General features: G+C 45.4%; 1 protein-coding gene across 12 annotated transcripts in view; it reads right to left on the bottom strand.

Annotated features, from left to right (window-relative positions):
* Positions 1 to 1,645: 1,645 nt before the first annotated feature.
* ZNF827 (zinc finger protein 827) overlaps positions 1,646 to 12,740 on the bottom strand; it is a 168,708-nt gene continuing 157,613 nt past the window's right edge. Inside the window, exons 12-16 of one of the 12 annotated variants that reach the window (XR_004382428.1) lie at positions 9,740 to 9,931; positions 9,238 to 9,415; positions 7,497 to 7,563; positions 7,172 to 7,204; positions 5,610 to 5,667 (exon numbers count right to left, since the gene is read on the bottom strand). Coding sequence is in view for 10 of the 12 variants with exons in the window: in XM_032855582.1 (XP_032711473.1) it covers positions 4,848 to 5,667; positions 9,238 to 9,415; positions 9,740 to 9,931 (1,190 nt within the window). In the remaining 2 variants the exon portion in view is untranslated. Of the gene's footprint in view, positions 5,668 to 7,171; positions 7,205 to 7,496; positions 7,564 to 7,983; positions 8,683 to 9,224; positions 9,416 to 9,739; positions 9,932 to 12,740 lie in introns of those variants that run through there. The other 11 variants (XM_032855586.1, XM_032855585.1, XM_032855588.1 and 8 more) reach the window with 11 other exon arrangements.

Genomic DNA, 12,740 nt, shown 5'->3' with positions numbered 1-12,740 from the left:
ACCCCCGTTGTATAACTAAGCTCCTTTTGGGTCTCCTCCCTCCCTGAAGACTGACAGCCCTGGGGAGCCTTGAGTTCTGTTTCAGCAGCTAATGAGATATGCCTTCTTCAAATCACTTACAAGCCCCACATCACCTTCGGCAGGCAGGGGTTCTAATATGGGGCTTCTGTGGGTGAGGAGGTGCCTATGCTCACCAAACCCTGATATTTCTCCCCGTACCCCCTGTCTGTGACCAGGACTGGGCCTCTGTTAAATGCTCAGGGAGCTTTTAGTAGCCAAGAAAATGAGCCAGTCAGCCGTAGACACACTATAGAAAAAATGGCCTTGAGTCTTAACTTCAAGTATCTTAATCTAACACGACGGTAGGAAAAAGTTTGATTTCAGGTTAAATTCAAGTTGGGGCCACATGACGGGCTTGGAGCCTCCCCCGTGCACCTGCTGCAATGTAGGTAAGCAGAGAGGTTAGCGGCCACAGTCTGGTCCATCATGGATGGATCCCACCCCAAGTCATTCCTCAGTCACCGGAAGCCCATTAGTGGGAGACCGTTATGAAACTGACGATTTCATTTTCTTTGTATTTCTGGCTTTTCTCAATTACAGGGTGATTGAGATGTGACGTAGGTGTGGGGTCAAAGAAAAAGCAGTATGTATGCAAAATGAAAAGACACTCCAGCCTGTAGTGCTAGCAGAAGGCAAGGAAATCTGATTTATTTTAGAATTTTCAGTAAATATCAGCCACCCCCAAACAAAACTGGTATTGAGTCAACTTGATCCAATCACCTAAAAATAGCTATTGGATGAAAACGTGAAGGGGAAAATAGTGTCTGATTAGTGACTGGTCGTTTTCAAAGTGACTTTTCCCACATCATGTCATTTTATGAAAAGTAAATTTGATCTTTTTCAGTGTTAGAGTGAAGCAGTTCATAATTTCTTACAAGGAGCAAAGGACATTATATTTATAAGCATGGAAGCTGTGAACTAGATAGAACATTCTCTTTTGCTGCTTTATATTTTTTATCAACCATCACAGATTCATAGGGAAGATCTCTAAGGAACCAAACTTTAAAATGGATTTTAAAAAACTTAGTGTGCTTGTCATCTTTTGTTTTGGCCTCAGTTTCTTTCTCTGGTACCTTCCTTTGAATGGCAAATCATTACTTGCATTTGGATAGATTATTATTTAGCTTGCAAAATAGACCATTTTCCCCCGCATTAAAATCTCATAGTTGCCGAGCTTCATTAGGATAAGTGGAATTATTCATCTGTTTCCCCCCCTGCCCTTTGGCTGTGGGGTCAGTAAAATGATGTTAAGCAGGGGAGGGGAAGGCTGGTGAACACTCCTACATGTCACTAAGTAATTTCAGGAAGAAGCTGGTCTACAACTGTACTGAATGATGGACACGTTCTCAGCCTTAACGGCTATTAATGACTTACATAATGACAGTTTGCATTATAACCGTGGCTGTTCAAAACTTGCATTTTGCAATGGCTATAACTAGTAGTGGACATTTCCTAAAAATAAGCAGAGAAGTTAAAATGGGAACAAAGCAAGGCAAATAAAACCCTGAGACTTAACAAGTAGTCAAGGATGGCAACCAAGGGCGGGCGGGGGTGGGGCGAGGAAAAAAAGAAACAAAAGAGTATAGCCAACCTTTTTTTTTGTTTTAATTAGAGTATATTATACTTCCAAACTGGATACACTAGAAATTGGCAATGCAACATAAGATGCAAAGAAATATACCAGTTACTGTCAAAATGACCCTGTACAGCCTTGTAATGCAAAAAGCTTTATACAATACAAATTTTCAGTAATGTACACAAACCTTGACAGTATGATCATCTGAACATAATATGAGGAGTTAAAAAAAGGATAGAAGCAAGAAAGTGCTGAGAACTCTAACTGCAGTACTATATGGACAGATAAGCTAGCTTCCATTGAAGAATGCATAGTGAAAACAGAATTGAAGTTAGTTGGCAGGTGAATTTCTCAAAGATGTTAGTGTTTTACACGGAAAGGATATCTATGGAATAATCCTTCCCTGAGTATCGAACTGCAAACCAAATTCGGGGGTATATATTATCTCGGTGGAGTCTGAAAAAATGCTGTAGATTTTTTCTTTATTAATAACAATAATAATAATATAAAAAGTCAAACAAACTCCAAACACACCGTTTCTCACTCAGAAAACTTTTATAATTTACCAGAAAGATTGATGACTCTTTCCAAAGTGCTAAAAAAGTTGCCCAATTACATTAAGCATAACTAAGTCATTCAAATACAAGTTCAGTGGCAAGCAGTGAAATGCATGGCATTTGAGCAGTAAACATCTCCTTCCGACACCCCTCTTGCTCTTGCAAGTTTCAGCCGAGGACCTCCTATTGCACACGTGGCATGCTGTAAAACCTGCAGTCCTAACTGTCAGGGCCACCCTTTCAGGTTTTTAACCTGCTGGTGCTTCCGTGCGATTCGCCTGTTGTGCCAGCCTCCGTGGGATCCCCGTGGCCCTCTTCTGTCATCACTGAACTTGTAATTTTGAAAGCACATTATCAGCCAAGTGGCACATTCTCCATTATATGGGGATAAAGACAGGACTTTTAAAAAAACCAACCCACCCATATGCCCAGTATTCTTGGAGTGTATTGTCCATAACTGTCTATAGTGTCTTTTACCGAGACATTGACATGGCGAGGTTGAACGACGCTTCTAACATAGCCAAGAGCAAATGTCTCTGCCGGAGGATGACCGAGGGTTCGGGAGCTTCCTGCCCTAGCTGGCTCAGCCTCCCTGCCCCTGGGGACATCTCCTTAGTGTAAACAGGTTTGCCAGGGCTGGAGGACTGGCAAAGGGAAATGTAGCACACCTGCTAGGTCTGGGGGAAGAAGGGTGGGTATGGGGGTGGGGGAGTTCATGGTATGGACCGACAGTACAGTCTTCTGGCTTCCTGTAGAACTGTACCAAGTTCGAGGGGGCTTTCAGTGAAGCAAACTGACTAGAGGAAGAAAATTAGGGATGCTTTTATTTTCCCCTGGTGAAACAGATGAAAAGAAAAATCCCAACTCTAGGATAACACATGATGGAAAACAGCAACGCAGTAAGAAAGCATTCCTCTTGTACACCAGTTCTTCAATAGATAAATAATATATAAACTTTTATATTCCAAACTTTCCATTCTTAGAGCACATTTCTTCCTGCCCTTTCAGCCTGTTTCATGCTGGAAATTGTGTTTTCTTACAAATACAAGCAATTAAGATATTCGGCCCAAGATTTCTTTTCCTTTTCTTTTGAAATCACCCATTACATTTTTAAGATTCGCAAAGGGCTAGGCAACCAAATCCACATCTGCTTCTTGCTGCAATAAAGTGCTGCACGTAAGTTGCCATTTTAATGACCACAAAATAAAAGCTTTAAATAAGTATAAAGTTAGCCTCCTAGCAGGTTATAGCTACCAGGCGTTAACAACGTGGAATACAGAATTATTAATAACATGGAGAATACCGCTATAGCCAGACGATCTGCAAACACAAGGGAAACTTCTCAGGGGCATGAGTTGAACCGTAGGACTAAACAGCACCTTTTTGTTGGGTCGTTATATGTTAAAGAGGTTGTGACAAAATTTTCCAAACATACAGTCTACTCATTCCATAGAAAAGGTACATTTTTCTTCCTTTTATTTTACTTTATTTTTTTTTGCAGATGAGAAACAAAAACTAGTGCAAGACCAAAGCACTGTGCAAAACTGCTGTTTTTTTTTTTTTTTTTTTTTTTTTTTTTTTAGTCTGAGCATTTATACCCAGAATTTATCCAAACCCCTTTAATCTCCTTGGCTGGATTTATCAACCATAAAATTTTTCACTCATACAATTCTTTTCCTGCAAATGAATGGTAACCACTGAATTAATACATCATATATATATATATATACATATATATATAAAGTCATATATATATATATATATATAATCTGCCCTTAAAAAATGATGCACTGTGTGTGTGCACCATACACATTGTATACGTATGGAGACACACACACACACACACACACACACACACAAAACACACTTAAGTTTTGTGATATTGGCTGCAGTGCTGCGAGATATTTCTTCTGGAGTGGACTCTCAGTTCTCACATCTTCATAACCGAAAAGATCTGAGCACGAGGTCTCTGGCACCCGGTCGGAAATCTCCAGCAGCACTGTGGGTGTCTACCAGTCCTTCATCGACTCAAGCACCAGGCCCTACCACTCTGCAGCCATAAAATAGAGAGGGAAAGTTGATGAAGGAGCTCAGGGAGAGACTGTACGGATGAACAACCCAGGAGGGAAAAGAACGTTCATCGCTGTTAAAGAAGCCAGTATGAAGAAATGGGCGACAGAAATGGCATGGCACACGACACGCGGCTTTCTCTTTCGGACTCCACAACACCCACACACCCCATTCACCCAACAGAAAAACCAAATGCACCAGTGCATAAGCGTACAAGTGCTGATTGCTATTAAGGACACTCTCTTTAGGGCTTAACAAGACAAAATTCCTCTCAGAGCAAAGTACGGAGAAGGGCCGAGAGTGGGAGTGGGGAGCTGGGGAGGCATGCCTCTGAAGGTAGACGTATGCAGTAGGTCACCTCTCTGAAGATTGGATAAAGCAGCTTTCAGGTCAATGCAATAGGGTGTCCACACAGAGCCAATCCTCTATTCCTTACTAAAGATATACAGTACACGTGGTTCAGACCCAGGGGCCTGTAGGTTTTGCAGCAACATACACCTGCTGGGGTTGTGTTTAAGTTTTGTGGGTTTTTGTTTTTTGTTTTATCTTTGTCTCTTTGTTTTTGGTACAGAACACGGCTGCCCTCAGACAGTCTCTGCTCGTTCTCGCAGTCCAAGATAGGCAAGGAAGGAGTGTTTGGGTGAGGGGATGCTGGGAGGCGCAGTCTGAGGTCGGGGAGGGTGGAATGTGAGATCCAAGTGGTTCTTGGGGTACAACATTGTCAAGGGAATGAGATGGGCAAAATCCGAGTTCCGGTACTTGTCAAAGCGCAAAGGGGAGCCGTTGAAGGCCAAAGCCTTGAGTGCCAGGTTGGGCTCGGAGTTGCTACCATGCGCGGCCGACAGGGCCACGGTCTGCAGAGCCTGGGAGGCGGACATGACCGACAGGGGAGACAGGAGATTCCGGGGGCTCCCGATGACGAGCAGCGGGGCCCCGGGGCCGGCTGGTTCCTTGGGGGCGGGGCCCAGGCCCTTCTTGTCCTCCTCGGGACAGTCCCCACTCTGGTGCTTCTTGACATGGCGGCTGAAGACGAAGGGGTGTGTGGTCTTGAACAGGCACTCTTCGCAGCTGAAGGTCTGGCGGGGGGCGTGCTTCAGCTTCTTGTGCAGGTTGAGATTGTCCTTGCGCTTGCAGCTGTAGCTGCACTGGTCACAGTGGAAGGGCCGCTCCCCAGTGTGCACGCGCACGTGCTCGATTAGCTTGTTGGCGGTCTTGGACAGGTAGCCGCACTGGTCGCACTTGTAGTGGTTGCCCAGGCGGTGCTCCCGGGTGTGCGTCTCCAGCTCCAGCTGGTTGGCCTTCACCGTCTGGCAGATCCGGCACTTGTACTCCATCTTGTAGTGGGTCTTGAGGTGGCACTCCATGGCAGCGGGGCGGTTGGTGGAATAAATGCAGAATGGGCACCTGCCGGGCGGAGGGGGGGAAGCAATGACAGGGAGGGTCAGCCGGACAGGCTCGGCAGCGGCCCCGCTTCTACCCTCTTCACCAGCCTCCCCTCACCGCCCTCTCCCCCGCCCCCTCCAAACTCAGAAGGCCTCGCCTGCCCCTGCCCAGCCCTGCCACCTCTCGGGGGGGGGGGGGTTAAGAGGACCCTCTTGGCTCTCTCTGCCCACAGAGCCGTGCCCGCCAAGGAGGAGCTCTGGTAACGTACGCTCTGCCTACTGTGGGGGTCTCCTGGCTGTATGAGTGAGCACCAGCCCACGGGAAGGGGAGCAGAGAAAGGGGGAGGAATAAGTAAGCACTTGCTCCCCTCCGTCCTCCCCGCCCATTCCCCTCGGAGCCCTCCCCGCTCCCCGCCCCAGACATAGCAGAGGTCTAAACCTCATGACCTCCCCTCTAGATGGGAGCAACACAAAGAATCGACTTTTCATGCACCACACCAAGCACACGCAGAAAGGCTAAGAGTTTTGAAGAACAGCTTATAGGGGGAGAGCTACCTCCAGCAAACAGAAAGTTGTAGGGGTCAGAATCGTGCTTATTAAAGGGTGGTTAGGTTGAGAAGGCCTGTGTGTGTCTCTCTGTGTGAATGTGTGTGTGTGTGTGTGTGTGTGTGTGTGTGTGTACACATAGATCTGTACTCCTAAATCCTATCTCCTACAGCCCTGGTTCTCCATCAGGAGAGGCAGATGAGGACCAGCACGGGGCTCGGGAGAGGGAGGCCCACCCACCAGCCCATCACTAAGGAGGGATAAAGAGGGAGGGAGGCAACTGCTCTCTGGAGTTTGAAGACGTTATGAAAACATTATTCCATCGTGGAGATAATAGTAATCCAACTGGATCATATATTCTCAGTGGGCAGGACCATATCTTATATTTCTTCTGCGTTCTCGGCAGTGCTTGGTAGGCACTGATTCATTACTGGATTGGTCTCTACACAGAATTTTGGCAGATTCTGGTCCCAGCTCCGTCACCTCTATCGGGCCATAGCTGGATATGCCCTGGCACAAAGCCTGGGCCTCCCCGAGGCTTGGTTTCTCCATCCTATGCAGGGAGGCTATGCCACCCCCCAGCCTCCTGGCTGTCCAGAGGGGCTAGGAGGAGCAGTGAGGGCATGTTTGCAAATTCTGCTGAGCTTCTCTTTCGGAAGCCGCAAAGCTCAAGTTGGTGGTTGAAATGATAGCTGTAGCGTGTTTGCTCTCTTTCCCAAAAGAATGCAAATGCAAAAGTGGCTGCCTTGGCTCCTGCCTGGCACCTGCCGGGCAGGGCCCAGGAGTGACTTGTCCTCTGAGGGTTTGGAGAGGTGTTCAACAGAGCCCAACACAACCAAGTGCGCCGTGCACTGCTCCTCAGCGCCAAGCTCGCCGTTAGCCTTTGCACCTCAGCTCACAGAAGAGTGCACACGAGAGAAATATAAAGCCCATTCCCAGGTCAGGTGCACACACAACCCCTACGCCAAGCTGGGCCTTACCTAGAGGAGTCTGAAACTCACCACTGTCCTGAGCTACGGCAAAAGAAAAATAATAGTATAATCTTATTTGATCTGCATTATGAACAGGATATAGAGTACAAGCAGTTCCATCACAGAAAAGCAATTTAGACATCGGCAGTCTGTTTCATTTTAAGAACATTTCTGTGACCCACAGCTCAATCTTTCTTTCGCTGCTCAGGCAAAGTGCTAAGGGTTTTCCGTGCTCCCAATATTTATTGTAAAGACACTCTCTCAGGCAAATTAATTCTCTGATATGGCAAAGGGAAAACAAAACAAAACAAAACAAAACAAAACAAAGACTCACTGTATAGCCAGAAGGCATTATCAATTTTTTCAAAGTATTCTTCTACTTGGTCATCCTAGAACATAAACTATTACACAGGGGACCGTTAGCACCACACCAGAAGTGTCTGGACCGGCAAAAAAGCGTCAGCATTCACTGTGCATTCTTCCCAATGGGTCGGAGGCTTGGGACTCCGTAGGTCCCCAAGGCAAGGCTAACTGACAAAGCCACAACTGGCAGGGGGCGCCGCAGAGTTAATGGGTGTGACTGGGCTACTGGGAAGGGCAACGAGCGCTAGTCCAACCACAGAACTACATGGTTTCTTTCATTCTTTCTTTTTTTAAAAATAAGAGTATACAAGTATTTAGAAAGGGACAGTGGGAATAAACCAAATCCAATTCCCAAATAAGCTCTCGCTGGGCATTTCCCATTTACTGGTTGTCTTGAATTATCATCTCCCCTCCCCCATCCCTGCAATCATCCCCCTCCCCCTCCCACTTAAGTGCCGCAAGAGTGAAACAAAATGGAATTTGACAGTAGGTGCTGCTCCCTGACTCCTCTGTTTGGGAAAGGTTTTGAGGAGGGTGCCTCTGACCAGGCAGGAACCTGCAGAAGGGTCAACCCTGGACTGACCCCAACACTTGACCCCCAGGGTCCTTTTGGATCTCTCCATCCCTCGCCCATTCAGGAGAGTCATCCCAACCTCTCTGGCAATATGTGAGTTTCAAAGATAAAAATGTTTAAAAACAAGAGGGTTTTTTTTCTTGTGTTAAGTAAAATATAAATTTTCATTCTTTTAATGACATGATTATTTCAGCTAAACATGAATAATTATGCCTTGAAACTTGTGTGTCTTCCTGTGCTCAACGACATATGCTTCTTTCTCTGCTAGATCCTAAGTGCCTTGTGAGCAGGGGCTGATTTCAGAATCACCCGGAAGATTAAACTCTGGTAGTGCTAGGACATACATTTCCTGAGGGTAGATATGATGTTTTATTCCTCGTTTGCCCTTCAGCGCCTGTTATCAAGCCAGACACACCGTGCGTTTGGTAAGAACTGACGGGTCTCACTTCAGACCAGAAGGCTTCTTGCAAATACCGGTTAATGACGATGCTTGTTGTCTAGGTCTTTGGGGATCTGTGAGTAACGTGTGACTGGAAATGTCAGATCTCATGAAGGCTAGCCAGGGAGATCCCAATCACAGTTCCTGGGAAGGAATAAGGCATGTGTGCAGGAAGACCCGAGGCACGTGATTTCTGCCTGAAAAACACTGCCTCCTGCCTGTTCAAAAAGGTAAGGATCCGATATTTGGGGGTGGGGTGCGGATGAGTTGTTGTGAAGCTGGTTTAAAAGGCACATGGAAAATCATCTAAAAAAATAGAGACAGTGACCGCCATGAGAGTGTAATGATTTACACTCGGGGACACTGACCCCCAAGTCCATACACTCCAGTCGGAACCAAACTCAAGCAGTGGAGGATGAGTCTAGCCCTGCGGGCTGAGCTGCTCCAACACGACGCTGGCTCACCAGGAATCCTGGAAAATTTGTGAAATGGATTCTCCTGCTGCGTCCGCTGACCCCCTGGGGACTAGGTCTCGTTCATATCCAGCTAAAGGTAGCAGAGGTGGTGCCTGACTGACTAGCCCAATGCCAAGCTCTCCCTCTCCATGACCCCAAAACCTTCAGGGCAGGGGGTGGGGTAGGGTTGGGGAAGGGTGTTTAATAACAACACAGTAAAAGGTTCTGTACTTGCTTTCCTTACTTGAGCCCACCGGTGGGGACAGTGTGGCATTTCTTATGCTCCAGTAGCTGTTCGGGTGTCTTCATGAACTTGTGGCACACGTCACACTCAAACATCCGGGTGATGAGGTGTATCTGCAGATGGCGCTCAAACATGTTCTTCGTCTTGCAGACAAAGTTGCAAAAAACGCATTCGAACCCTGAAAGGATGGGAGCTGGGTGTACAGGTGCATGGGGCAGAAGGATGGGAGGGGGCGGGAGGGGGGACAGACAGCCCCCTATTTCTCCTCTTCCCCAGCTGTACCCTCTCAGGCACCATTCCCTGCATCTCTGTGGCAAAAGCAGTTAAACGTACAGCTCCAGAATCCATGTCACACGGCCCATCTAGCCACCCCATATTTGGATGCAGAAAATCCAGAAGACTACAAACAGCATTATACTGTTCCCAGGCCTACTGTCTGTTTTCCAATATCACTCCCCTCCAGGGCTTATTTTCAAGCAGGCCAACGCACTGTCTCCCTTACCTTTCTCTGGCTTTTCCTCACTATTCACTGAGGGCTGGCTCCCAGGCACAACAGAGATGACCAGCAGGTTGTTCCCATTCTTGTTTTTTTGAGAGCTGTCTGAATCATCTTTGCTGTTGGCTGAATCACTCAGAGCTGAGAGGGAGGAGGAAGAGGGGCTGTTTGATTCACTGGGGGTCTTCCGGTCTTCTCCTGAAAAAACAAACAAACAAACAAAAAAAACCCCAAAACCCAGGTCTGTTATTTAGGAGATGATAACCCTTGAATAAGAGCAATGAGGAGTGGGGTGGGGGTCTCGTGGCTATCTCATCACTCAGAGAACACAGGGTGAGGTTCCTAGCTCTTGAGGTGCACCTACTGAGATCCAAGGTCCCCATCATCTATGTTGATGACACTTTGTGGTTCTTGGGAACTCTGTCATGCTTTAAACACAGTATCTCATTTTCTCTTCTCAAAAATCCAGTGAGACACAACTATGATCACTCCTGTTTTACAGATGAGGGAAGGGAGGCACCGTCAGGGTAACCTGGCCTAAGTCACATGCTAGGAAGTGGTGGAGCAGAGATTTCAGTTGGTCCGACTCCAGGATCCATGCTCTTCATGGACTGCACTCTCCCTCAAAATCAGGAGTAAACCAGTCATTAAAATCCAGTGTCAGGAGACTAAAGCTTCCACTCAAGATGAAGTGTTAGAGACTGGGTTTACCATTGCTACTGAAACAAAATAAAACCAGACAAAATGTATCAAACAATTGTTGTTGTTTTTGTTGTTTCCCCCAAATTAGTTTTTACAGCATTGGACATCAGGCACTGAAGAGTGATCTCTGGGAGATAGAAGAGGGGTGGCCACTTTCTGCCTTGAGAGTTTACTTTTCAGGCTGCAGTGCAGGGGTGGGGAACTGCCCATCAGACTCACTGAGTTGAGGAGATAGCGCTAAGGGTCTGGGGAGGTCAACATGGCTGGACTTGGCAGGGCAGGGTGCCAGAGTGGGGAGATCGTAGAGAGGAAGAAATCAAAGACCTGCAGGGGGTCCCCCATGAGTATTCAGCAGAGTAGGGATCAGAACACATGTGTGAGAAAATCCCCCAAGGCTGAAGGGAAAAAAGCCACGTGAAAGGCTTGGAAAACACTGCTGTTTCCACTACACAGATTAGAAAGACTCACAATCCCTAGGGCATTGGGTGGGAAACTGAAGAAGATCTCTTAGAAGTGGGTAATGATCAGTCCTAATTGGACCACTGCTCCAGACCAGCCAGACAAGTCACAAAAACAAAACCCAAAGGAGTCAAATTTTCCAAGTAATTAACTGCATCCTAAAACAAAGGTCAAGAATTTTTATGGGAATATAAAATATCCAGCACCCAGCAAGGCTAATCACAATGTCTGACATCCAAAGATTAGCAGGCATGCCAAGAAACAAGAAAACCTAAAATGGGGAGAATGATTAACCAGTCAAAACTGACCCAGAACTCACACAGTTGTTAGAATTTGCAGATAAGGACATAATGTTATAACTATAGTCCATATACTGAAAAAGTTAAATAGAGATATGAAAGATATAAAAAAGATCCCGATCAAATTTCTAGAGATGAAATTTACAACACCTGAGATGAAAAATACACTGGTTGGGATTCCCAGCAATTTAGACATGGCAGAAAAACAGTGAACCTTGAAGGTAATAGTAATAGAAATTATTGGCAGTGAAACTGAGGGAAAAAAGAATCATAAAAATGAAAAGGGCATCAGTGGATTGTGGGATGTCTTCAAGTAGCTTAATATGGAGTCCCTGATAGGGTTGGAAGGGCAGGAAAATATGAAAAGGCCAAAACTTTTCCAAACTGGGGAAAACCATAAACTCACAGATCCAAGAGGCAAAATGAACCCCATGTATAAGAAACATGAAGAAATCTATACGAAGGGATATCATAATCCAATTGCTCAAAACCAAAGATGGGTATTAAGGAGGGCACATATTGCATGGAGCACTGGGTGTTACATGCAAACAATGAATCATGGAACACTACATCAGAAACTAATAATGTACTGTATGGCGACTAACATAACATGATTAAAAAAAAAATTAAAGTTAGTTGCAATGTAGGAAAAAAAAAGGTGATAAAAAAAAAATCCCTAAAGGCAGCCTGAGGAAAAAGGATACATTCTGTGTAGAGGAACAAAAATAAGGATGACAGCAGATTTCTCACTGGAAACAATTGCAAGCGAGAAGTAGTGGAGCGCCCTCTTCAACATGCTGAAAGGAAGAGCTGTCAATCTGAGATCTCATACTTTGTGAACATGTCTTTCAAAAACGAAGCTTCCCTCCCCACCCAAAAAGTGGAAAGAATTCATTGCCAGCAGACTAGAGTTACAAAAAATGTTAAAAGAAATTCTTGAGGCAGAAGAAAAATGACAGCAAATGTGAAAATGGATCTACACAAAAGAATGAAGAGTCCAGGAAATGGCAAATCTGTGGATAAATATCTGAGTTTTCTTATTTAAATCTCCTTAAAAGAGAATCAAAGTAATTTTGTTAAAAAGGAATAATGTCACATAGGGTTTGTAACATAAATCAGTAAATATATGACAGTGATAGCAGAAAGGCTAGGAGAGGAGACAGGGAAGTATGCTATCGGGAGACTCTTACACTACCTATGAAATAGAAGAATATTACTTGAACGTGTGTGTGCTCTAATAAATTAATGATGTACATTACGCACCCCAAATAACTGGAGAGTTCTACATTATTCATGTTTTGGGAGACTTGATATCGTTAAGATGTCAATTCTCCCCAAATGAGACTGAAGCAACCCCATTGTTTAAGGTTAGGGTAGGAAATACGGGGAGACTGTGCATCAGCTCCCTTCAAAGAAGTCAATTAAGTAATCAAATGATTGTAAACTCTAGAAATGAAATGTTCTTTATCAGGAGATTAAAAAAAAAGTCATATATTATATACAGGCATAAAAAAGTCCAGAAGTAAACAAAGCTGCATGGTGGTGAC

This window comes from Lontra canadensis, unplaced genomic scaffold (assembly GCF_010015895.1).
Source record: "Lontra canadensis isolate GAN:19392208 unplaced genomic scaffold, GSC_riverotter_1.0 scaffold10, whole genome shotgun sequence".
Taxonomy (NCBI): Eukaryota; Metazoa; Chordata; class Mammalia; order Carnivora; family Mustelidae; genus Lontra; species Lontra canadensis.
The sequence above is the reverse complement of the archived record's forward strand: the minus strand, read 5'-3'. Positions and strand labels throughout refer to the sequence as shown.